A 25,039-nucleotide genomic window follows, 5' to 3' on the forward strand; every position below is an offset into this window, starting at 1 on the left:
AACTATAGCGCTGGGGTAGATGGAAGTCACAATAACCCCAGAATTGGCACCGGTGAGTGCAATAATAACCACCAACATTGGTGTCAGTGGATGCAACAAAACCCCAGCATTGGTGTCATTTGATGCAAATGTAGCACTGCCCCCTTGAGGACTGCTGGATATTACACTTTCGGGTCCCCCTGGGTTACCGTTAGCAATATTGGCATTCACAATTTAACACTTTCCTTCTTGGCTCTGTCAATGATCAGTCCAGGGGTATGTAGTTGTTTTTGGTGTTTTATTTTAAATAGGGATGGGGAAGGGAATAGTGGGGTACTCCAAATTACCTAATAACAAAATGGAGGACTTCTAATTCTCGATACAGCCAGGCTGTATCGAGAATTAGAAGTCCTCTGCTTGCCACTGCCGCCTGACAGGCGGTCCGTTCTCATCCGATTCCCCCGTAGGGGACAGCAGGGATCTGACAGTGTGTGGGAGTGTGTGCGGAGATGGAGCTGTCATCTGCCTGCTCACCGGGGATCGGCGGATCGATCTCCCGCTGAGCAGCACGGCTCTGCCGATGGAACGGAGCCGTGTGAAAGGGGCCTTAGTTAGTCAGAGCTGCACAGTTAGTTTTTATGTTTAGATCTCCATTATCTGAATTGGCAGTTTTTTGGTAAAGGTGAACTAACCCTTTAAAATGTTCATTTTACTTTATTTTTCGCCTTTATAAATGGTAACAATGAAACTGATGTGGGGCCATTTTTGGGCAGAGGTACAAAAGATACCCCTTAGGAGCCATTCCAGCCCAGTGCACCACCAATGTGCCACATTATATCTTTAGATTTACAAGGAAGTTTGTGGAAAATAAAAACTCTAAAATCCACTCATTCCTACTAAAGTCATGGACAAGAACTGGAGACACCAGGCCCAGTGTAGGGCAGAGGAGTACGGCCAGGGGGTGTCCACAACAACCAGGCACAAAACGGTTCGGCCTGTGTGTGTCCCCAGCAACCACGGCCAGTTGTCACTCCTTCATTGGCTGTGCCTGTGGTAGGAGGCGGGGGCGCGCCCGTCACTGGCGACAGCTCAGAGGGGCGAGGAAGCGCCGCGCGCTCCACGCCTAGCTCTCCGCGCATGCGCTTCGGCGTGAGGTGACTGGCTGGCTGGCGGAGGTGACGTGCGCGCCCCCGTGTCTGGGAGCCGGAAGTCGGGACGTGGCCGGGGCAGGATGGCGGTGGTGAGCGGTGTAGAGAGGCTGGAGGTCTCCATAGACGGGCTAACATTGAGCCCCGACCAGGAGGAAGAGCCGCCACAGGGGGCGGAGGGAGGAGGAGAGGCGGCGGAGGAGGATGAGGAGGCCGGACAGCTCAGCATGGAGCAGCGCTGGGGGTTCAGCCTGGAGGAACTCTACTCCCTGGCACTGAAATTCTTCAAAGGTGAGAGGCACCTGAGGAGGGGAGGGGCCCCTGAGGGCCAACTACTGCTGTGTGTGAGCGGGGCCCCTCTATTACCAAAAGGCCCCCCATCTAATTATACAAATAATTGGACATGCCTATGGGGGCCCCATATCATGTGACTGCTATAGGGCCCCCATGTCACCTGGGTGTGTTATTGGACCCCTGTACTATTTTGCACTATGGGTGTCCCCTGTACTACTTTGCATGATGGGTCCCCATATTATCTGACTGTACTGTGGGACCCCATATATATTTCTGTATGTAGATGGGACCCCTGTACTACTACACATGATGGGTTCACATTTCATGTGACTGTGGGGCCCCTGTACCACTATGGGTCCCTATATACCATTGCACTATGGGGCCCCATATCATCTGAATGTATTGTGGGTCCCCTGTACTACTACCCATGGTGGGTCCCCATATTATCTGACTACTGTGGGGCACCCTGTATTGCTTTACAGTGTGGGTCCCCTTATTATGTGACTGGGGGTCCCTGCACCACTATGCACTATGGGTCAGGATCTATCATTGCAGTATGGGTCACCGTATCATTTGAATGCATTGTGGGGCCCTTGTACTATTCCTGGGCCATTGTGTAGCATTGCAGTATGGGTTCCCATATCATCTCAATGTACTGTGGGGCCCCTGTATTGCTTAGCACTGTGGGACCCCGTATCATCTGAATGTTCTGTGGGGCCCCTGTACTACTTTGCGTGATTGGTCCCCATGTCATGTCACTATGGGTCCCTATAGCATCTGACTTTTCTGTGGGGTCCTGTATTGCTTAGCAATGCATTGTGAGTCCCCTATATATCATTGCACTGGGAGTCCACATATCATCTGACTGTACTGTGGGGCCCCTGTTTTTTTTTTTTTTTTTTTTTTTTTTTTTTGCACTTTGGGCCCTCATATCATCTGAATGTACTGTGGGGCCCCTGTATGGCTTAGCACCTTGGGTCGCCATATCATGTGACTGTGGGGTCCCTGTACTACTTTGCATGATCTCTGCTATAAGAGAACAGAGAGATGCTGTGTAATGCTGCTGTATTTGTCTGACTTGATAGCATACCATGTATGTCCATTTCTAAAAAGTGTAATTAAAGCTGAAGTCTAATCTGCTTATCCCTCACCTTCCCTGGTTCCTCCCTCTCCCGTCATTAACATGCTAATGATATTTTTAGGTACATTTTTATTTCATTGCATAACTTTTTTTTTACACCCAGTGACATCATTACTGGGTGTTTGTGCTTCTCTATGCAGTGCATGCAAATCATGGCAGATGGGAGGGACCAGCAGGGTGCTCTACATAACTTCCTAAAAATATCCCAGTGCCCTGCCTCAGTACTCTTATAAAGAGCCCACGGTCCCTGATACACGCAGTAGTCTGTCTCTTCTGGGGCGAAGTTATACAAATAAAATGCCTGAGGAGTGGGTGGTGTTAGGTGAACTGCATGCAGACCTCCCTAGGTAAAACCCCCCATGTGATTCTGAGCCTCTATGATTCAATGAAATAACTGAAATCTGATGAATGAAAGGGGCAGGCCAGGGATAGTAAGGCTGGAGAGGAAAGAAATAGATGATGCTGGACATCTTCCAGCCAGGAAATGAGGTAAGATCAGACTTGCTGCAAATTTTAATGCACACAGTGAGAAGCTCACAGCCTGCAATGAAATTAGAGTAAGCAGCTTAGGACACGAGCCTGTACAACTCTGCAAAACTGACAGGCTGGGGTTCAATGTTATTGAAGCCACGCAGAAATCAGCAGCAGAGCTATACCTATTACTGCCACTGTACAGTGTCTTCCTAATAATAGCTGTGTATGTGTGTATATATATTCTCACAAAAGTGAGTACACCCCTCCACATTTTTGTAAATATTTTATTATATATTTTCTTGTGACAATACTGAAGAATTTAAACTTTGCTACAATGTAAAGTAGTGAGTGTACAGCTTGTATAACAGTGTAAATTTACTGTCCCCTCAAAATAACTCAACATTATTGTCTAAACCGCTGCTTCTGTTTGAGGATGCCCCAAAGATGCTCAATAAGGTTTAGGTCTGGAGATATGCTTGGCCAATCCATCGCCTTTACCCTCAGCTTCTTTAGTAAGGCAGTGGTCGTCTTGGATGTGTGTTTGGGGTCGTTATCATGTTGGAATACTGCCCTGCGACCCAGTTCCTGAAGGGAGGGGATCATGCCCTGCTTCAGTATGTCACAGTACATGTTGGCATTTATGGTTCCCTCAATGAACTGTAGCTCCCCAGTGCTGGCAGCATTCATGCAGCCCCAGACCATGACACTTCCACCACCATGCTTGACTGTAGGCAAGACACACTTGTCTTTGTACTCCTCACCTGGTTGCAGCCACACACGCTTGACACCATCTGAACCAAATAAGTTTCTCTTGGTCTCATCAGACCATGTCCTTAGACTGCTTGTCTTCAGCAAACTTGTTTGCAAGCTTTCTTGTGCATCATCTTTAGAAGCGAAAATATTTACAAAAATGTGAGGGGTGTACTCACTTTTGTGAGATATATATATATATATATATATATATATATATATATATATATATATATATATATATACACATACATACATATCTGTACAGCGTGGTGATGTCACACTTATACATTGGACTTCCTTCCTCATTCCAGCACACCTTGTCCAGCTCATCGGTGACATTTTCAATGATACTTAGTGTCATTACTATTACAATGTATGTAGCTTTTATATTCTATACACACAGTATCTCACAAAAGTGAGTACACCCCCTGACATTTTTGTAAATATTTTATTATATCTTTTCATGTGACAACACTGAAGAAATTACCCTTTGCTACAATGTAAAGTAATGAGTGTACAGTGTAAATGTGCTGTCCCCTCAAAAGAACTCACCACACAGCCATTCATGTCTAAATTACTGTCAACAAAAGTAAGTACACCCCTAAGTCAAAATGTCCAATTTGGGCCCAAAGTGTCAATATTTTGTGTGGCAGCCATTATTTTCCAGCACTGCCTTAACCCTCCTTGGTTGCCACTGTAGTCCTCTTCCACGACAACATCATGGAGCTGGTGGATGTTGGAGACCTTGTGCTCCTCCACCTTCCATTTGAGGATGCCCCACAGATGCTCAATAAGGTTTAGGTCTGGAGACATGCTTGGCCAGTCCATCACCTTTACCCTCAGCTTCTTTAGCAAGGCAGTGTGCATCTTGGAGTTATGTTTGGGGTTGTTACCATGTTGGAACACTGCCCTGGGGCCCAGTCTCCAAATGGAGGGGATCATGCTCTGCTTCAGTATGTCACAGTACATGTTTTCATTCATGGTTCACTTAATGAACTGTGGCTCTCCAGTGCCAGCAGCACTCATGCAGCCCCAGACCATGACACTTCCATCACCATGCTTGATGTAAGCAAGACACACTTGTCTTTGTACTCCTCACCTGGTTGCTGCCACACACGCTTGACACCATCTAAACCAAATAAGTTCATCGTGGTCTCACCAGACCACAGGACAATTTCCTTAGTCTCCTTGTCTTCAGAAAACTGTTTGTGGGCTTTCTTGTGCATCGTCTTTATAAGAGGCCTCCTTCTGGGACGACAGCCATGAAGACCAATTTGATACAGTGTATGGTCTGAGCTCTGACAGGCTGACCCCCCCCCCCCCCTCGCACAACCTCTGCAGTACGTCTATTTCCCAAAGACAACCTCTGGATATGACGCTGAGCACTCATACGTCTATTTCCCAAAGACAACCTCTGGATATGACGCTGAGCACGTGCACTCAACTTCTTTGGTTGACCATGGCGAAGCCTGTTCTGAGTGGAACCTCTCCTGTTAAACCGCTGTATGGTCTTGGTCACTGTGCTGCAGCTCAGTTTCAGGGTCTTGGCAATCGTCTTATAGCCTAGGCCATGTTTATGTAGAGGAACAATGTTTTTTTTTTTCTGATTCTCAGTTCTTTGCCATGAGGTGCCATGTTGACGTTTCAGTGGCCAATATGAGAGAGTGAGAGCGATAACACCAAAATTTCCCCTGTCTGTCCCATTGGTTGGGAAACTCAACTTTCACGTCCTGTCCTATAGGCATAACAGATTGTCAGAAGTGAGGGGAGTCCCTTCTTGTCAACTGCCTCTGTTCAAAGATTTCCCCACTTCTTCCTGTTCCGATGAAAAGCTAAGGTTGCACCAAGTAAATGGATACCCAACATGTCAAACCCTAATTTTTTGTGCACCCGTGAAATGGTAACAAATTTCAGTACCCTATATTTTCCATAGGCAACGCTTTAACAGCCCCCTAATTATTGCTCTCATTTCGGCAAGTGCAGTGATTTGTAACATGTATCTCAATCAACGTTTTTCAGGTGTAGGCGTCCCGACCAACACATTTATGTTTATGCGTGTGTATATCCAGAGGTGGGGCGGCCCCCATATTTGTTTTGGGGGGGGGGGGTGGATTTCATGTGCTTGGGTGTAACTTAAATTTTTTACAACTAAAAAAAATCTTTTTTTTACTTGGCTTTTTTTTTTTCATCACATAGGGGACAACAAGTCCCCACAATCTATTTGCCTTCAGTAAATGGACCCCTAGGTCTCCATAAAGAAAGGTGAATACTATTATTTGAAAGGTTTACGTGACTTCAGCAACCCACAGGGATCAGCTCTGCTTTCAGGCAGGAGAGATGACCGCCTCTATGTGGTCTTACATCCACCAACTGATCCAACACCAAACTCCTCAGAGAAGGCAAGAATACAACTTAAAATGTTACTAAACCCACAACAGTAAAATCAGCCTGTAGTTGCAGTAAATCCTGCTTGTTATAGTTGCTGTGGAAGGGCTTAATCCTCTGCATTGTGTGAAAAGGCTGCTTGATCTTTTATGCACAGATCCTCTTCTTCCACTGACTCCAGTACAGGTCCGGATAAGACAGAGTTACTGGAGTCAGGCTGCACATGCTCAGTATGGTGTGTATTGCTAGAGAGGTTTTTTTTCTTGCAAGAATGCATGTAATCAGAACAGGGCCAATCAGCGCTGTTCAGACAGAGGGTCAGGGGTCCTGGTTCCTGATAGGACGGCTCAGAGCAGTAGGAAAACTCCTCCTACAAGCTTTAACCAGGAAGTGATAGAAGTCACAAGACTGCTATTAACAGCTGATGAGAAAAGGTATTTAGCAGTTTATATTTACTAAAATTCCATGTTCTGTGTAATGTGGGTCACCAGATATAGTGAATGCAGGGTAATGGGTTTAGTAACACCTTAAAGCGGAGTTCCACCCTATTTTTTCACTTTGCACCTTCCATTAGATTAAACGATCCTGAAAAGGAATTGGATAGTTATAATTTGTTTTTTTTTTTTTGTTTTTTTTTCACTTCCCTGATTTTTTCCTGAAAATGAACTTACCTTCCTTCCACTTCCTCCCTCTGCGGCCGCGGCCCCCAGCGTCACTTCTCCCTTTGCATTGACTCCTGGGAGATGAGCGTCATCAATCCCAGGAGTCAATGCGCCTGCACTGGTGTCCCTCGTCACTTCCGGTGCAGGCGCATCATTCTCTGCTGATGGATTAGAACAGCTTCTGGGCATGCGCAGAACCCGCTGCGGGATGATGTGCCTGCCCTGGAAGTGACGAGCAGGGCATTCTGGAACACAGAGATCACGGAAGAGGACACTAAGAGGGACGCTCCGGCTTCAGCTGCCCACACCTGAGATGGCAGCGCTGGAGAAGACATTTTCAAAGTAAGTATTTCTTCTTACAGGTAAGTTAAACGGGACAGTTCAGAGGCTATCGTTGCTTAAATGTACTAGCCCTATATATCTAAATGCTCCCTCCATTATAGATGGTTTATTATGTTTCTATTTTTTCTTTATGCCTCGCTGTATTCCTATGGCGATTTTCCGAAGTGCACTTGTATTCTTTGTAACTGAGTTTTTTGTTTCAATAAAGACCTTGTTTAATTAAAAAAAATGTACTAGCCCTGATTTGTCCTAGGGGTATTTTGATCTAAAAAACATTTTTTGCCCGGAACTCCGCTTTAAGGTCAGGTTCACACTGGTGTAAATGCAGTTTTTCTGCAGTGTGGGTGTATTTGCGGTTTTCATACCTTTTTTTTTATCTACGTTTTTGCAGCAGTACCCTAGACTTCTATTAGGTTGTGTGTTTTGCTGCTTTTTCTGAAAGTGCACCAAAAAATAAATCATGCAGGACTTATGATACGCTTTCAGAAAACACAGCAAAAACACACAACCCAATACAAGTCTGTGGGCCTGTGGGTAAAACTCATGAAAACTGTGAATATACCCGTGCTGCTCCCAAACCACAGCACACAAGTGTCAATCCAGCCTAATAGCAGGACACTTGGCTTTACTTGAAAGGTAAGACTGCAATGTTATGACAGTTTTTAAAAGAGGAGATTAAGATGATTGGCTCTGTGATATTCAGCACCCATTGGACATTAGTTATGTCATTGATTATACCTGCTGTGTTTTGTGATACTGTTACGTAGGTCCAATTTGCTTCCATCTGTATTCTTGCTCTATTTGTATTCGGCCTCATGCATACGGGACGCTTGCTCAACCCTCCCGCACTCCTTTCCTGCTGGCAGCAGAAAAAACACTTGTAAGCTTGTATGTCGCGTTTAGGCACGTGAAGCGCCGCGTGGGCATTAATTTCCTTGGCCAGGGAAATGTATTCTGCCCATTGAAATGAATTACCTTTCAAACGATAAACCTGCCTAGCACTTACACGCATTTAGGTGCATGAAGTGTTTTTTTTCTGCCAAATCTCTGCTGCTCCAGGACGCAGTGGCTGTGGAGGATTTTCCTGCCTCTAAACTCCTCTAAATGACTGTGTGCATGGACACAGGTTATCATGCAGGGAATAAAAACAGCACCAAATTCCCCAAAATAACATCCAGTGTGTCTGAGGCCTTAAATTTAACCTATCTGCTGTGAGTTATCAGTAGTTAGTGACAGTTGAATTTATCTCCCATGTTGTCAGTACATGCCCTTGTGATAGTGTCCACAGTTATCACATGACCCATTTATATTTATAGGATATCACTTGTGACCTTTCACTGTCTTTTGTGTCTTTTTTTTTTTTTTTTTTTTTTTTTTAAATACCTAGATCATGAAATTGGCTCAGAGGATCCAAAACTAGCAATCCAGTCAGCTCATTTAAACTTTAAAGTGGTAGTAATCTTATAATGAAACTAAACTGTAGGTAAAATGAATATCTCCTAAATGTGAACCGTTCTAACGAGCAGAAGGCGGTGACGTCACCGGCCATGCGCTCTGAAGGAATGGCATACCGTTTAGGTATGAAATAACTAATCGATTAATCGACAACTAATCGGTTATAAAAATAGTTGTCAACTTTAATGCATTACAATTACATTTAAAGTAAGCTTTTACCAGAATGATGCATTACATTTAAAATGATCATATCCATGAAAACGTCTCCGCTTTTAGTACTACTTTTAATAAAAAACATTTAGATCTTAATTCCACCCTTCATATAGCTTCATGTCTGACTCCTAGTTAAAATGCCCATATATCCTTCTTCTGGGCGTATTTATTATTTATTTATATATATATATATATATATATATATATATATATATATATATATATATATATATATATATATATATTATAAGTAATGTATATTATTACTTTCACTGTTTCACAGTATAAATGAACCCCTGAGCGATTATCTGCTCTTTTTGCACTATAAATGAGCTAATTTTATTTTAATTTTTTTTTAACCCCATTATTACAGGTGATACAAAAAAAAGCATGCTGCTGCTGCTAAACGTCTTAGGCCTGCTTCACCCCTTTGCCATTTTTGGTGCTTTTTGCAGAAAAGCACTACAGTTCATTTAACATGGTTTCCTATGGGACACATCTATGCTTTTTTTTAAGCCGCTGCGTATTTGGAAATGGCTAAGGACTTTTTAGAGCACAAAGCTGTGTTTTTTTTGCTTTTTCGGTTTAATAAGATTTCAATGAAGAAGCTGCAGAAAAACACGGTGTGTTTTTGCAACGATTTGCGTTTTTTTTTAATCTGCCCAACAACAAATCCGCTTAAAAGAATGCAAAACGCAAATCCCAGCAAAATTGCGTGTGCAAAAACCCAAAACTCACAGCAAAAGACACTGCAGAAACAGATCAAAAGAAAACTGCATAGGTGTGAACCGAGCCTTAGGCTCCATTCACACTACCGCGACTTGTCAGCCTGAAAAGTCGCGGTCCATGCAGTGCTACAGGACCCGTTCTAATAGGAGCGACACAAGTCGCTCCGACTTAGAAAAAGGGTCCTGTACTACTTCGGGGCGACCTCGGAGCGACTTGCATAGACATTAATTATATGAAGTCCGTGCAAGTCGCGCCGAGGTCGCGTTGCACAAGACTTTTACAGGTCGCCCCCGAAGTCGTGCCGCGTTGGTGTGAACCGGCACTTATGCTGGCCATACATGTATCGATTTTCAGATGAGAATATGCATGCAAAAAATCTTTGTACATTCACTGAATGAAAGAATGTGGTTTGAAAATTTCACTTGCTTTTAACATTCGTTTTTAAAATGAATGTAATTTCTGAATGAAATCCACATACACGTTCTGAAAATTCCTTTGACCAAGAAGTTTTCTATTCTGCTACTTCAAATTTTCCCATCACTGTGGTTGAAAACAAACGTCGATTTGACCCCACTAACAATTCTTACAATTAAAATTTTTTTGAAGACATTGTTTTTGTATGGCCAGCAGGCGCAGGGAGCTTTTATCAAGCCACCTGCCTATGAGCAGGGAGTCTGTGATACATAATATGATACATAATATATTACACTTCTGTCTGAAAATCGGCAAAAAAGTCTTAGGGCTCTTTCACACGGGCGTTCCGATCAGATCTGCCTGTCAGTTTTTTAGGCGGATCTGATCGGATGCCCCATTCAGCCCTATGGAGCAGCGGATGTCAGTGGTGACATGTCCGCTGACACCCGCTGCCATCCGCATCCGATCCTGTCCGTGAAATCCAGACGGATGGAAACCCTATTTTCCATCCGTCCTGGGGATCGGATGAGAGCAGACAGGCGGTCCGCTCTCATCCAATTCCCCATAGAGAGCAGCGGGGGCTGTGACACTTTCCTCTCCGCACTGCAAGCAGAGACGGAGCTGTCATCCGCCGGCTCAGCGGGGATCGTGGATCGATCTTCGCTGAGCAGCACGGATCCGCCTACGGAGGCGGACCATGTGAAAGAGCCCTAAATTATTATTTTTTTAAATAAAAAAATGTGATCTCTGAGTCTGATATTTACCAGATTCAACTTCTAATAGTATATACAGAATATCTCTTCTGTCCATTAATCTCAGAGTGGATTAGAGATTTTGCTCCCTAACCATATAGTGGGTTATTTATATTTACCACTGTATATAGATATTGAAGAATAAATTGCCTTTTTTTTTTAAACTTACAAATTAACTAAATTATACACCACACTTTTTTTTAAGGTTATTATTCCATTATTGAAACAATAATCGGCCACCTAATTATGAAAATAATCGTTAGTTGCAGTCCTATAACCGTTCCTTCAGAGCGGTTTGCGGCGACTGTGACTCCGGCACGCATGTGCGGGAGTGACATAGTCGCAGCTCCGCCAATCAGAAGGCCGAAGTCCCCAAACCCGGAAGGTAGAACGCATGAAGATGGAAGCCTCTCCAGCTGTGACCGCGTGCTGCTGGAGGGCTTCGTTTTAAGGCAGGTCTTTCAAAATGTGCTCATATGTGGGGCATTCTAGTACATTATGATATTGTCTTGCAGGTGGAAACTTTTTTTTGTCTCCCTGAAGACTGTACTACTGCTTAAGATTTCTTTATGTTAAAGCAGATATAGACTAATCGATTTACCTGTTTTTGAAACTATTATATTCAAGGCATGCCAAGAATGATCACTGCCAGTTGCTTGGGATTTCAAACTGTCAAGCCATCAAATGGCGGGTGTCATCCGGTCACTTGTTCAGCACCATAACAACTGCAAATTAAACAGAGGCCAAGATGGCCGCTTCTGTACTGCAGACACTATCGCTTTAAATTCTATGTATGGCTTCACACGGGTCTGTTGCGCTTATGTTGTGGTGTTGAAAATCCTGCTTGCTGCATTTTTGATCAATTAATATAAATGCGCCAAAAACGCACCTACCTGTTGAAATGCATTGAAAATGCAGCAAGAACGCATCCAAACACCTCCCCCTCCCCTTTTTTAAGTTTTTGATGCGATTTTGGAGTCCCATAACACAATTAAAAACGCACAATAAGCACAGGAAAATCGCAAAAAAATCGTGTGCGTTTTCGTGTAATTATGGGCACAATGATGATCACACCATTTTTAGCCAATATGTTTCGGCCGCTGAAATTTCGGTGCATCTCTAGGTTAGAGTACACAAGTGTAAGCTGAGGAGCTTTGTGTATTGTTGGGGAGTAAAAAAAATCAAAATCATTTCATATCTAAATTTCTGTTTGCAGTTCCACTTTAAAGGGAGCAAGTAGTGAAGGCAAATATGTAGGCACCCTCTCTAGACTCCTAAAATGCTAGTTGCCTGGCAGTCTCTGAAATCAGTAGTTTGCCTTTTGAGTTTTCTGACATGACCTTCAGGCAAACAGTTTTATCCAGGAGATGTTTTTCTCTAAGGTCTGGATGTATTTTTAATTTTATGTGGATGATAATTATAACCATTTTCCAATTTATAGTGGAAGAGTCGTGTGTTTTTCTGGGTCTTTCAATAGTCTTCTATGTGTCCACCCTGAAGCAGCCTGCATGATAAATGGGCAGGCCTTAGCTCTTTCTGTATCGGCGCTTAGCGCACATCTTATTAACCTAGATGTGCTACAGCCAAGGCCAGCGTGTGTAAATGGAGTCTGATTTTAAAAGGGTGACGGCTACTGGCTGCCTGCCCTGCTTCACTATCCTGAGGGAATTCATCTTGAAGATTCTGCTTTTGTCAGTTACAACCCCAAGACACCTTCTGGCAAAATGGAAGTTTTTTTTTTTTTAATCCTTTGCCAGTTTTGTCGGCATAATTTATATTTAGAGCGATGGAATGCTTAGGGGTTTTGGCCTCCTTTACCCCTTTTTGTAAGAAATACTGCAGACCTCTTTAGCTATTCATTGAACTAAATGAATCAGTCCAGGTTCACACACACAAGGCACCATTGCATCTTAGTGGAGAAGCTGCACAATCCAGTTTTTAACACTGCAGACATAATTAATAGAGAATCTTTCACTTTGTCCATTCAAGGCTCTCGGATTAGGGCACCTCTTCACCCACTGGAGCATTGTTTTTCTGCCGGAGCCCTGAGTCTAATTCCTATATAAGCCCCATGCCAGTGTGTCATAGCTTACACAGGGTTAATGAGCGTCGCTGCTCCCTTATGTGTCAGCGTTTGAGCCTGGGGATTGGAGGGCTGGAACATTGCATCCTGGGAGGAAGAGAAGGTCACATGCTCCTTAACATACAGGGAAGTACTAATTATTTCCAAGGACTCAAACAGACAAAAAGGAGTAGAACTGCAAGGCAAAGAAGGTGATCACTGATGATCAAAGTGGAAGTCCTTCCTGAACTGATTTTGATGGAAAAGTAATAGTCCATCTGGAACTGATTTGGATGGATTCTGGAGAATTAAAACATTTTCTTATATTTCTCAGGGACTTTTGACAATGATTTTGGTTGCACACAAACTGGATACAGAGAATCATCCGCTTGTATGCAGATATTCCACAGATGCATTTAAATGGTGTAGCGCAGCCACCTATTTTGAATAAGCAATATCTTTTCTCACTGTCTCATATTTTGGAAAGGTTTAGTAATACTTCTGCTTGTAAAAGTAACTTGGTGACTTTTTTGGAGCATAACATTTACATGAAGGGGAGCCTGTTTAGTTTATAATACTCCTGGTCCAGAAGACGGCTGTCTGCTTTGGGTGTTTTGTACACATTGTGCTGTCTCTAGCACTCCTGTAATCTGTGGTATGTTACAGGGGCATACTTATCCCTGAGCCTTTCCTCCAGTCCAGGCCGCCTGTAAGTGTTTACATTGCCTTTGCTATGCCAAGGTTCTCTGCTTCTGCACTGTGTAGAAACATCACAACATCACAAAGCATGCCTGGCACCAGGGGTTTACCCTAGTTGACTTTATTGACATTTTTCTTTCTACCTTTCAGCCACCTGTTCTTACATAGAAGTTGTCATTTTTTGTGTGCCACAAAATCCTGCTGGAGGGAGTTGTCTGATTATTATGACATGTCATCCTTGGCTCGCACTGACAACTGCGCATGTGCAATGCAGTGTATAACCTTAGCATCCATGATAGAAACTCCAGACTTAGAGGAAGACTGGAAACGATAAATAAACACAAGGGCGCACCGGCCTACTAGTGCATTATCCTTTTAAGCAGGTTTATTAAAAGTAATGGAATAAAAATACTCACAAACGAGTTCTTGATAAAATCACATCAAACAAAGTTTAAAATCCTCAGCATTGAGAGGCTCTGAAGAAGAGACGCTGCCTCGAAACACGTAAGCCTATACAGCTTCGGGGGACGATCCAATCCCGATCTCGATGCTGAGGATTTTAAACTTCGTTTGATGTGCTTTTATCAAGAACTTGTTTGTGAGTATTTTTATTCCATTACTTTTAATAAACCTGCCTATTTAAACTATGCATACTCCTGATGAATTGAATCCTCACGAAACGCGTTAAGTCAAACATAGGCAAATCCATTAATTACAAGTTTTTATTATGTACCTTTGTTTCATGACCCCATTATATGTTTACTATGTATCAGAATGCGCCAGGTTTACACTGCACTCTTTTGTATTATTGTCTTGGACCATTTACATCCACATGTATCATTTATGTTTACCCAATTACCATGGGTCTTCATATTTCTTGTGAACACTTTGGTTCTACTGTTAATTGGTCTATAGACTTTTAATAAACAGATGTATTATTACCCCTCTGGTCGTTCTTATGACATTATTATAATTTAATCTGTAGCTGGTCACACCTCATATAAAGTCTCATTTTTTGTTTTTGCTTCTATGCATCAGGGATGGAGGCTCAGTTGGTCTCATATAAAGTCCCAAAATTTCTCCCCCTTTTCCTACTTAGATTTAGGGATGGAGGTGTGATATACCAGCAATATTCCAATTACTTCAATATTTTTTTATTCAGTATCTTTCTTCTTTGTTGTTTGTTGCCTCCGCTGCTACATATATATATTCCTTTAATATCACGGTTTTGGTATATCCTTGCTGGTCACATTCACAGCATGTGTCTCCACTATGTTTTTGCATTGCTTTGCAGTGCTGGGGTCGCTTTCTTCTCCGTGGTTTTGTTCATCTCTGGGCACTGCGAGTCATCCCGTCCTATGCCTCTCCCTCCCCCTCTTCCCTGACCCTTTTGGGAGGGGTTGAGGTTGTGTTAAAAGTTAAAATCAGTTTTTTTTTGCTTGAAAAGTACTTGGAACCCCTAAACATTTTATATATTTTTTTTTAGCAGAGACCCTACAGAATAAAATGGCGATTGTTGTAATATTTTATGTCACACTGTATTTGCGCAGCAGTCTTTCAAACGCAATTAATAGACTTTAATGAATAAAAAAAAAAAACGTAACAGTAAAGTTATCCCAATTTTTTTTTTTTGTTACACAGAGAATCGTGATCTTTATTCCAAGCTAAAAAATCGTGATTCTCATTTTGGCCAGAATCGTGCAGCTCTAATACACACATGTTATTCTTATAGATTTATATTTGTATGGTCAGTGGAGACTTTTTGAGATCCTCTTATGGGGAGATCCTTACCATATCCTCCATTTCGTATACCTTGCCTGCCGCATGTAGGCCTCGCTCCCTCAGTGCCTGTAATGGACTTACCCCCGGACGATACATGACCCCTGATACAGCTGATACCTAATTGTAAGCTACACCTATGTTAGGTTTTTGAGGTATATCTATTTATTGGATATACTGTTATTTATGGATATATATTTTTCCTAGATATTTGAACTATGCATACTCCTGATGAAGTGAATCCTCACGAAACACGTTAAGTCAAACATAGGCAAATCCATTCATTACAAGTTTTTATTATGTACCTTTGTTTCATGACCCCATTATATGTTTACTATGTATCAGAATGTACCAGGTTTACACTGCACTCTTTTGTATTATTGTCTTGGACCATTTACAGCCACATGTGTATCCTTTATTTTTACCCAATTACCATGGGTCTACATATTTCTTGTGAACACTTTGGTTCTACTGTTAATTGGTCTATAGACTTTTAATAAACAGATATATTATTACCCCTTTGGTCGTTCTTATGACATTATTATAATTTAATCTGTAGCTGGTCACACCTCATATAAAGTCCCATTTTTTGTTTTTGATTCTATGCATCAGGGATGGAGGCTCAGTTGTTCATGAGTCTCATATAAAGTCCCCAAACTTCTCCTCCTTTTCCTACTTGCATAGAAGTTGTCATTTTTTGTGTGCCACAAAATCCTGCTGGAGGGAGTTGTCTGATAATTATGACATGTCATCCTTGGCTCACACCATGAGGTGACATAAGCAACTGTCATTCTGGCTGTGAATGTGGATCGCTGTAACTCCAGGAGTTTAAAGATCATTGGTAAACGCATTCCGAGAAGGACTACTTGAAGCTTCATCCACTTGCAACTCTAGAAGCTGCAGTATAGTATTTTAAAACAAAACTAAATTTGAAAAATGAATGGTAGGTAGAGACTCTGCACATTAAACCTTGTGCCCTTGCTTTTTTTTCTTCCTTTTTTTTTATTATGCACGGACAACTGCGCATGTGCAGTGCAGTGTATAACCTTAGCATCTATGATAAAAACTCCAGATGTAGAGGAAGACTGGAAACGATAAACACAAGGGCGCACCGGCCTAGTGCATTATCCTTTAAGTAGGTTTATTAAAAGTAATGGAATAAAAATACTCACAAACAAGTTCTTGATAAAAGCTCATCAAACAAAGTTTAAAAACCTCAGCATCGAGAGGCTCTGAAGAAGAGACGCTGCCTCGAAACACGTAAGCCTATACAGCTTCGGGGGACGATCCAATCCCGATCTCAATGCTGAGGATTTTAAACTTTGTTTGATGTGCTTTTATCAAGAACTCGTTTGTGAGTATTTTTATTCCATTACTTTTAATAAACCTACTTAAAGGATAATGCTCTAGGCCGGTGCGCCCTTGTGTGTATCGTTTTCAGTGTTCCCAGACCACCCTGGTCTTGTGAGGGGCTGCAAGGCTGAAGCATTCCATGGTTGCCGTGTCAATAGTTCCCAACATCTGCAAGTCTGTAGCCGAGCTGGATAGAGGATTGCACCACTCAGAGCGCAGGGGGACAGGTGCATTGCACCAACGGTTTATCTGTTTGCTTTTGGGTAAAAGTTATGCCTCGTACACACGCACCGATTGTCGGCCGAACGATCGGCCGTCTTTTGTCCAGTGTTGTTGTGTTGGTTGAAATGTGCTCTAGACTGCACACGAATTTTGTCGGCCAACAACAACCAACTGCAGAAGTGATGTCATGTTCTGGTTTACTTTTCCGTGTGTTTTTTCTTCTCTGAGCATGCCCAGTCTTGCTCATCTGACTTTTGTCGGCCGAAATCTGTACTGACTGACGAACAATCGGCCGTTCTGGTGACGGCCATCAAAAATTTTATAGTCTGCACACCAGATTTTTTTCGGCCAAAAAGTCGCAGTCGGTTGTCGGAAGCATCATACTAACAAGCCAAAAATCGGCCAATCGGAGGTTGGCCGAAAATTTACGGCCAACAAAATCGGTGCGTGTGTACGGGGCTTAAGTTTTGCGATAAAGTGCCATAAGTTGCAAGTTTTACTATCATGTTAAGTACTTAGTGTTTTAATATTTTTTTTCCTGTGTAAAGTGCTATAGACCTAATAAAGATAATTTACTGAAAGTGTTAGGGCTCTTAAAAACTTGTATTCAATTTTAAAGCAGCCTAAAAGCACATTATTGCACCTATAGTATATATACTTTAGTTGCAAGGCTAAAATGGGAAATTATCACTTTTGACGCTTTGCAACTGCACTGTAAACGCCATAGGCGCATTTACAGTGAGTTTAAGGTGCAGTTGTGGTGCAATAATAAATAGAAGTGAATGGAGGCAGATATAAATCAACACCTGCCAAACTCGGCAAGCAGCAATATTTTTGGCTCCTAGCAGCTCTATAGCTGCAGTGTGGACACCTCAATCCTCTCCCTATCTTAACCATTCTGTGGGGCAATGAAAGGCATCCAGGAAGCACTAAAAATGCCACCCAACTACCTATTTTCAATCCACGTGTGAAAGAGCCCTTAAGAATCTTCTTTTTAATTGTGAAAAAGCTATTTCTGTTTATTTCAAGTGCAGATTTGATAATTGCCGTCGATCTTCCCTTAGTTTTAGTGAATATTCTCAAATCCTTTAGTAAATGGGCCTCAATTTAAACACCGTTCAACAGCTCACTGTTTCCGTTTGAGTTTGACATGCCTGCTTTATACGCTATAGTTTCCCTTTTATGCACATTCTTCTTCTCATATTCTTAAATTGGTTTGTGATAGTCTGACCAGTAACTGTTGAATGTCTGCAGTGCAGTCAGCACATTGTGTACATTCGGTGTCCCCCAACCACGACTCCTGCAGCAGTGGGGTTTCCTCTTTTATAGATCTTTATACTTTTCAGTAGCTCATGGCTTGAACTGCAGAAATGATAAAATGACAAGGGGATCTCACTAATTTCTACAGCCAAAGAAGTCATTTTATTGCTGGCTGCATTAATTAAATTCATAGGAAAGGCAATGCTACTCAATGTCCCCAGCGGAAGGGCGAAGGTCATTCTAAAGATAGGAATTGTTGCCTTGATTCTGCCTTCCGTCCTGCTATGAAAGTTCAATACCAGGCAAAAAGTGAATAAAGGAAATCTAAATACAGTAGCAAGAAAAAGTATGTCACCCCCCATGGAATTTGTTTTCTGCAGTAATTTGCCATAAAAAGTGATCTGATCCTCATCTAAGTCACAATAATAGACAAACCCAATGTGCTTAAGTTGATAACACACACACACACACAATTCTAATTTCTTATGTCTTTATTGAACACTCCCATTAAACATTTACAGTGCTGGAGTGAACCTTCAGAGTTAATAGCTGATCAAACCTCCTTAGGCAGCAATAACTTTAAGCAAGTGCTTTCCGTAGCTCTGGATCAGACCTGCACAATGTTCAGGTGGAATTTTTGACCATTCTCCTTTACATAACTGCTTCATCAGAGGTCATTCAACAGCATCTCCATGGGGTTAAGGTCTGTGTTCTGGTTGGGCCACTCCAAAAGGTGCATTTTATTTTTATGAAGCCAGTCTGTGATGGATTTACTTCGATACTTAGGGCCGTTATCCTGCTGCGTCATCAAACTTCTACTATGCTTCAACTGGTGGACAGCCATCCTGCCACCCCGTAGCATATTTTTTTAGAATTGGGAACGAATTTTCCCCTTGATTGCAAGCAGTCCGGGCCCCCGAGACAACAAAGCATTCCCAAAGTGTGACGTTCTCTCCACCATACTTCCCTGTTGGGATGGTGTTTTGATGTTGGTAAGCTGTGCTACACATAGTTTGAACAATTACATTTTTGTTTCATTGGTCCACTTCCTTTTAGCAAACGTCAGGCACACAGCAATGTTTTTTTATTTTTAGTTATTTTTGAGAGACGCGGCTTTCTCTGTGGTGTTCTGCCATGGACAACCCTGCCTGTTCAAAGACCTATTTATGGTAGACTCATGAACAGGGATATTTGCTAGTTCCAGTGATGTAAGCCTTTAGCTGTTACTCGTGGGTTCTGCTTTACCTCATTGAGGATTCTGTGTTGTGCCTTGGGAGTCATCTTGGCTGGGTGTCAACTTCTAGGAAGAGTATCCAAAATATTAAACTCTCTCCATTTGAGATTGGTTTGTATTCCTTTCCAGCCTTATGCAGATCAACTACTCGTGATCATATGTCTTCAGAGAGCTTCTTTTTGCAAGGCATGGTTCACATCTGCTGATGCTTATAAACAGCAATCTTAAAATGTTTGAGTGTCTTATCAGTCAAAGTCGCTCTAAACCGCACCTCCAAACTAATTTCAATAAAGCAGTATTAAACCCACAACGAAAAATGTAATCTATTGCAACTTACCATTCATTAAATTTGGTGACTGCATTAGTCTTTTTTTAGGCTTTGCCCTCAGTTTTCACCTGTTGATCTAGCCGTAACCCACCTCCTGTATTAGAGCACCCTCACTCTGGATGAAGGAGCATTGTCAGTCTGGAGGGGGGAAGGGAGTGTTAAATGTAGAAGCATATTGAAATACATTAACAAATTGAAGCCAAACTGCAGCTCACAGTTTATAATCAGTTACAGCAAATGTGTTCTTTTTTTTTTTTTTACTTTTGGGATAAAGGTTTTACATGAATTAAGGAAGCTTGATCATTGTAACCACTCCTGCCAGTGTTGAATAGTTTGTCTTATCTATGTAAACTTATACATCTGGAAGAGAGCCTGTTCTTTTGAAAAACTGACTTGTTGGCTGGATCACCAGTTGAAAATGAAGAAAGCTTAAAAAAAAAAACAAAAAAAACAAATGCGGCCATCATATCTAAGAATTAGCTGCAATACAGTATAATACATGTTTTGGTTTAATACTGCTTTAATTGGACTCCCTGTGTGCAAACTACTGACTCTAATTAGCTTTCATTTAAGTAATTAGACTATGGGTTCACTTATTTTTTCCATCTGCCCTGAATGTTTAATGGGTGTAATTAATAAAAATACAAGAAATTTAGAATTATTTGTATGCTATCCGCTTAACCACTTAAGCCCCGGAGGATTTTCCTGCTAAACGACCAGGGGGTATTTTGCGATTCGGCACTGGGTAACTTTAACGGACAATTGCGCGGTCGTGCGACGCTGTACCTAAACGAATTTCTTTACAAAAAGTGCAGCGCTAAAGTAATTTGAATAATAATGTGGCAAGTGGAGAACCACAAAAAAAATATACAATATAAGCAAAATAGTGTCCAAAATACTGAATAAAGTCCCAAAACAGAAATGCAAATGAAAATGAATCCGCATGCAAGGTGTTGAGGAGAACAATCCTTTTCAGTGACACCCAGGGAAAAGTGAAGGATGGGGACACCTCTGTGCACAAGTATCACAAGCAGCTTACCAGAACTCCTTGGCTACTCAATTTAATGAGACAGCCTCTCCCAGCAAGATGTTATACCAATGTCACCAGCGGTTGTCAAGCTCCAATGCTTCATAATCACTCCATCATATAAGCATGAGTATATAAAAAGAATAAAAGCCCATAGCGTAATTCCGTAACATATAAAATCCAATTTATTAAAAGAATACTACTCACAGTGAGAAGGTAAAAAACAGGTACATAGAACAGTGCGGCGTCCCGCAATTGTCCAAAACAGCATCAAGCAATGTAAAGCAGCCGGCTCCGTAAGGGGGCGTGTGGACTTTGCATCTGGAGTCGCCAACGTTTCGTCATCAAAAGACTTCGTCTGGGCGTCCCAGACGAAGTCTTTTGATGACGAAACGTTGGCGACTCCAGATGCAAAGTCCACACGCCCCCTTACGGAGCCGGCTGCTTTACATTGCTTGATGCTGTTTTGGACAATTGCGGGACGCCGCACTGTTCTATGTACCTGTTTTTTACCTTCTCACTGTGAGTAGTATTCTTTTAATAAATTGGATTTTATATGTTACGGAATTACGCTATGGGCTTTTATTCTTTTTATATACTCATGCTTATATGATGGAGTGATTATGAAGCATTGGAGCTTGACAACCGCTGGTGACATTGGTATAACATCTTGCTGGGAGAGGCTGTCTCATTAAATTGAGTAGCCAAGGAGTTCTGGTAAGCTGCTTGTGATACTTGTGCACAGAGGTGTCCCCATCCTTCACTTTTCCCTGGGTGTCACTGAAAAGGATTGTTCTCCTCAACACCTTGCATGCGGATTCATTTTCATTTGCATTTCTGTTTTGGGACTTTATTCAGTATTTTGGACACTATTTTGCTTATATTGTATATTTTTTTTTGTGGTTCTCCACTTGCCACATTATTATTCAAATTACTTTAGCGCTGCACTTTTTGTAAAGATTTTGGTTATTGATCACTGTTAGTTGATTTTGGTGCTAGCTGCTCACATAATTCATATCGAATACACTGTAATTTATTTAACTTAGCGCAGGAATTTATTTCTCTACCTAAACGAATTTGACGTCCTTTTTTTTTCCCCACAAACAGAGCTTTCTTTTGGTGGTATTTGATCACCTGTGCGATTTTTACTTTTTGCGCTATAAACAAAAAAAGAGCGTACATTTTGCAAAAATAACAATATTTTTCACATTTTTTTATATGAAATTCCCCAAAAAAAAAAAAATGTAAAAATCAAAATTTTTTACATTTTCGGCCAATTTGTTTTATGCTACATATGTTTGGTAAAAAAAATCGCAAAAAGCGTATTTTGATTGGTTTGCGCAAAAGTTATCGCGTTTACTAACAAAGGGAAAGATTATTGTCATTTTTGTTGTTTTTTTTTTTTTTAACGTGTAATGGCGGCGATCTGCGTTTTTTTTTTTTTTTTTTTTGCGGTACTGCGACATTGGGGCGGACAGATCGGACCCTTGACTGACATTTTTGACACTTGGGGTTACCAGTGACATTTCTACAGTAATCAGTGCTATACATATGCACTTACTGTAAAAATACACTGGTAGTGAAGGGGTTAACTTTATTTGGGAGGGAGGGGCTGTGTGTGTCCCTAGGGGCGTGCTTTCTACTGTGATTGGCTGTGGCTTGAGCTGTAAGGACACTGATCAACGGATCTACATAGTAGATCCGTGTGATCAGTGTCTTTACACCGAGAAGAATGACAGGTGGCTTGTTTACACAAGCTGCCTGACATTCTCCCTCTCCCCCGCCGATCGCCGAGTGACCGGCGGACATCGAGTCCGCTGGTCACACGCGCGGGGGGGGGGGTCCGTGACCGCGCGGGCGCGCGCTCGCTCCCCAGAGCCTTACAGGCGAGCGACGTAGACCTACGTCACTCTGCCTGTGAGGGGCTGACTGCCGCAGTAAATATACTGTGAGCAGTCGGCAAGCGGTTAAAGTGTTTGGAAAATTTGGAAGGTTTTTTTTTTTTAATCCTAATGCATTCTATGCATTAAGAAAAGAGCCTTCTGTGTGCAGCAGCCCCTCTCATACTTACCTGAGCCCATCTCCATCCAGCGATGTTGCAGGAGTGTCTCCACTGCCCAGGAATCTCCCTCCTCATTGGCTGAGACGGCAGCACGGTGCCATAGGCTCCCGCTGCTGTCAAAATCAGTAAGCCAATGAGAGAGAGGGCAGGGCCACGGCTCCATATCTGAATGGACACGGAGCTGCGGCTCGGCTTGGGTGCCCCCATAGCAAGCTGCTTGCAGTGGGGTAACTCAACAGGAGGGAGGAGCCAGGAGAGCCAAAGAGGGACCGAGAAGAGGAGAATCTGGGCTGTTCTGTGCAAAACCAACTGCACAGAGGAGGTTAGTATGACATGTTTGTTATTTTTAACAATAAAAAAAAAAAAAAACACGACTTTAATATCACTTTAGGCACATTGTGTTATTCTATTGTTGTGACTAAAAGGAGTATCAGATCACATTTTATAGCAAATTACTGCATAAAACTCAGGCAATTCCAAGGGATTCCCATACGTTTTCTAGCCACTGTATGGCAATTATCCATCACTGATCCTTGAACATCTTCGCATGTTATGTGTTTGGTTCACAGCCTCTTGTGCAAAGTGTTTGCCAAATTTGTAATTTCTCTTGAGTATTTTTTTTTAATATGTCCCATAGGGCAATAGGGTGTTTACACCCTATATACTGCTGCCTAGATGTGGCGATGGGACCTGTGCTAGTTTTCCTATTGCTGTGTGACAGATCTGTCCACTGACTATTTTATTCATCTTTTGTTACTGTGTTCTGATGTATTGCATGAAAATAGTTTTCCATTTGGTTTGCAGGGATTTTTCCCGTGGATGCTTTTTTTAGTGTTTCCTTGCCTCTAATTTGAGCTTGAAAACCTGTTTCAGTTGTCTAGTACTTGCTTTTGCCATGAAACAATTATTGGTCTGCATTTAAAGGATAAGTTTACCTTTTTGTAACATGTTGCTTTCCCCTACCCCCCAATCCCCCATTTGACAGCAACTGAGGGATCTTCTCCCCCCGACCCCCGCCCCCGCCCCCTCCCCCGCTCGCTGTCACAATGTAAAAAAAAAACTGCTTTTCGGTGCTTTGCCACCCCGGCTGCATCATCCATTCACAGAGTTGTGTGGATGTCAGAAGTACAAACACCCACAGCCTTTACGGCTGTCGGCTTGTAGCTCTCAATGAACCACCATGCTTCCTATCAGTGTACAACTGCCGGCCAAACATGAGGTACGAGCAGGCAGCTTACACTGACAGTCTTCAAGACAAGAGCCCTGCATTTCAACCGAGATCTGCTGATTGCGGGTGCGATGTTTTGCATGGATGCAAAATCCTTTTAAATGGATGCATCTAATATTTCACTCACTCCCCCCCAGTTGGTATTACAGCTACTTTGTTATTGCGGGCGGACAGCATCTCTATTCAAGCAGCATCTGTGTGCTGCTCAAAGACCTGTGCAATTGGTGCAGTTGACATGCATACTGCCATTGGTGATGCCTACCAGCTGACCAGGAGTTGAATCTTGTTTGATGCCGAATGCCACTGAACCTGGGCATACACCGTTGGGTATGGTTTTCATAGGACTTTAGAGAGACAGTGTGGAACAATATCAGAATAAATACTGCTGCATTGATGGAGCTAGAAGACAAAGGCTGCAGTTCAGCTTTAAAGTGTTATTAAAGTCCTGTTTTTGTTTAAAAATAACAAGCATGTTATACTTGACTGCTCTGTGCAGCGGTTTTATATAGATTAGCCCTGATCCTGATCCCATACTTTTTTCATCCCTCGGGGTCCTCTGACAAGGGTTCAAAACCTTTCTCAAGTCCTCAGGAGGTTCCAAGCGGCCCTGGTCTGGCAAGCCGAGAGCGGGATTTTCTACTCCCTCAGACAAGGCTCCTTCAGCATGAAGGTGTATCCCCACCTGTGCCTGGGGTGGAGGGACATCTTCATTCCTTACATCTCTGGGCCCATGGACCTCCTTGGTACAAGACAAATGGGTCTTCGAGTTGATACAGTCTGGCTAAAAGATTGAGTTTCGTTCTTACCCTTTGGAAAGGTTCTGTCCTTCCAATGTGCACCTGTCCTCGGACTGATTGTAAGCTCTCTTGTTGGCCCTGGTTCTGGCCTTGCCACATCAGCGGGGGGATTGCAGTACTGGGCTACCTGGACATCCTCCTTTTGCCAGCGGAGTCCTCAGCTGCTCCGTTGAACGATATGGAGATCACTATACAGACCCTGAGTGAGTTTGGTTGGCTTCTGAATTATCAGAAGTCTGCTCTGATT

General features: G+C 42.4%; 1 protein-coding gene across 1 annotated transcript in view; it reads left to right on the forward strand.

Annotated features, from left to right (window-relative positions):
- Positions 1-1,153: 1,153 nt before the first annotated feature.
- Positions 1,154-25,039, forward strand: part of ACBD3 (acyl-CoA binding domain containing 3) — a 49,848-nt gene continuing 25,962 nt past the window's right edge. Inside the window, exon 1 of the mRNA XM_082252617.1 lies at positions 1,154-1,418. Coding sequence (XP_082108743.1) covers positions 1,211-1,418 — 208 coding nt within the window. The 5' untranslated portion in view covers positions 1,154-1,210. The remainder of the gene's footprint in view (positions 1,419-25,039) is intronic.

This window comes from Pelophylax lessonae (genome assembly GCF_965119305.1).
Source record: "Pelophylax lessonae genome assembly, chromosome: 3".
NCBI lineage: Eukaryota > Metazoa > Chordata > Amphibia > Anura > Ranidae > Pelophylax > Pelophylax lessonae.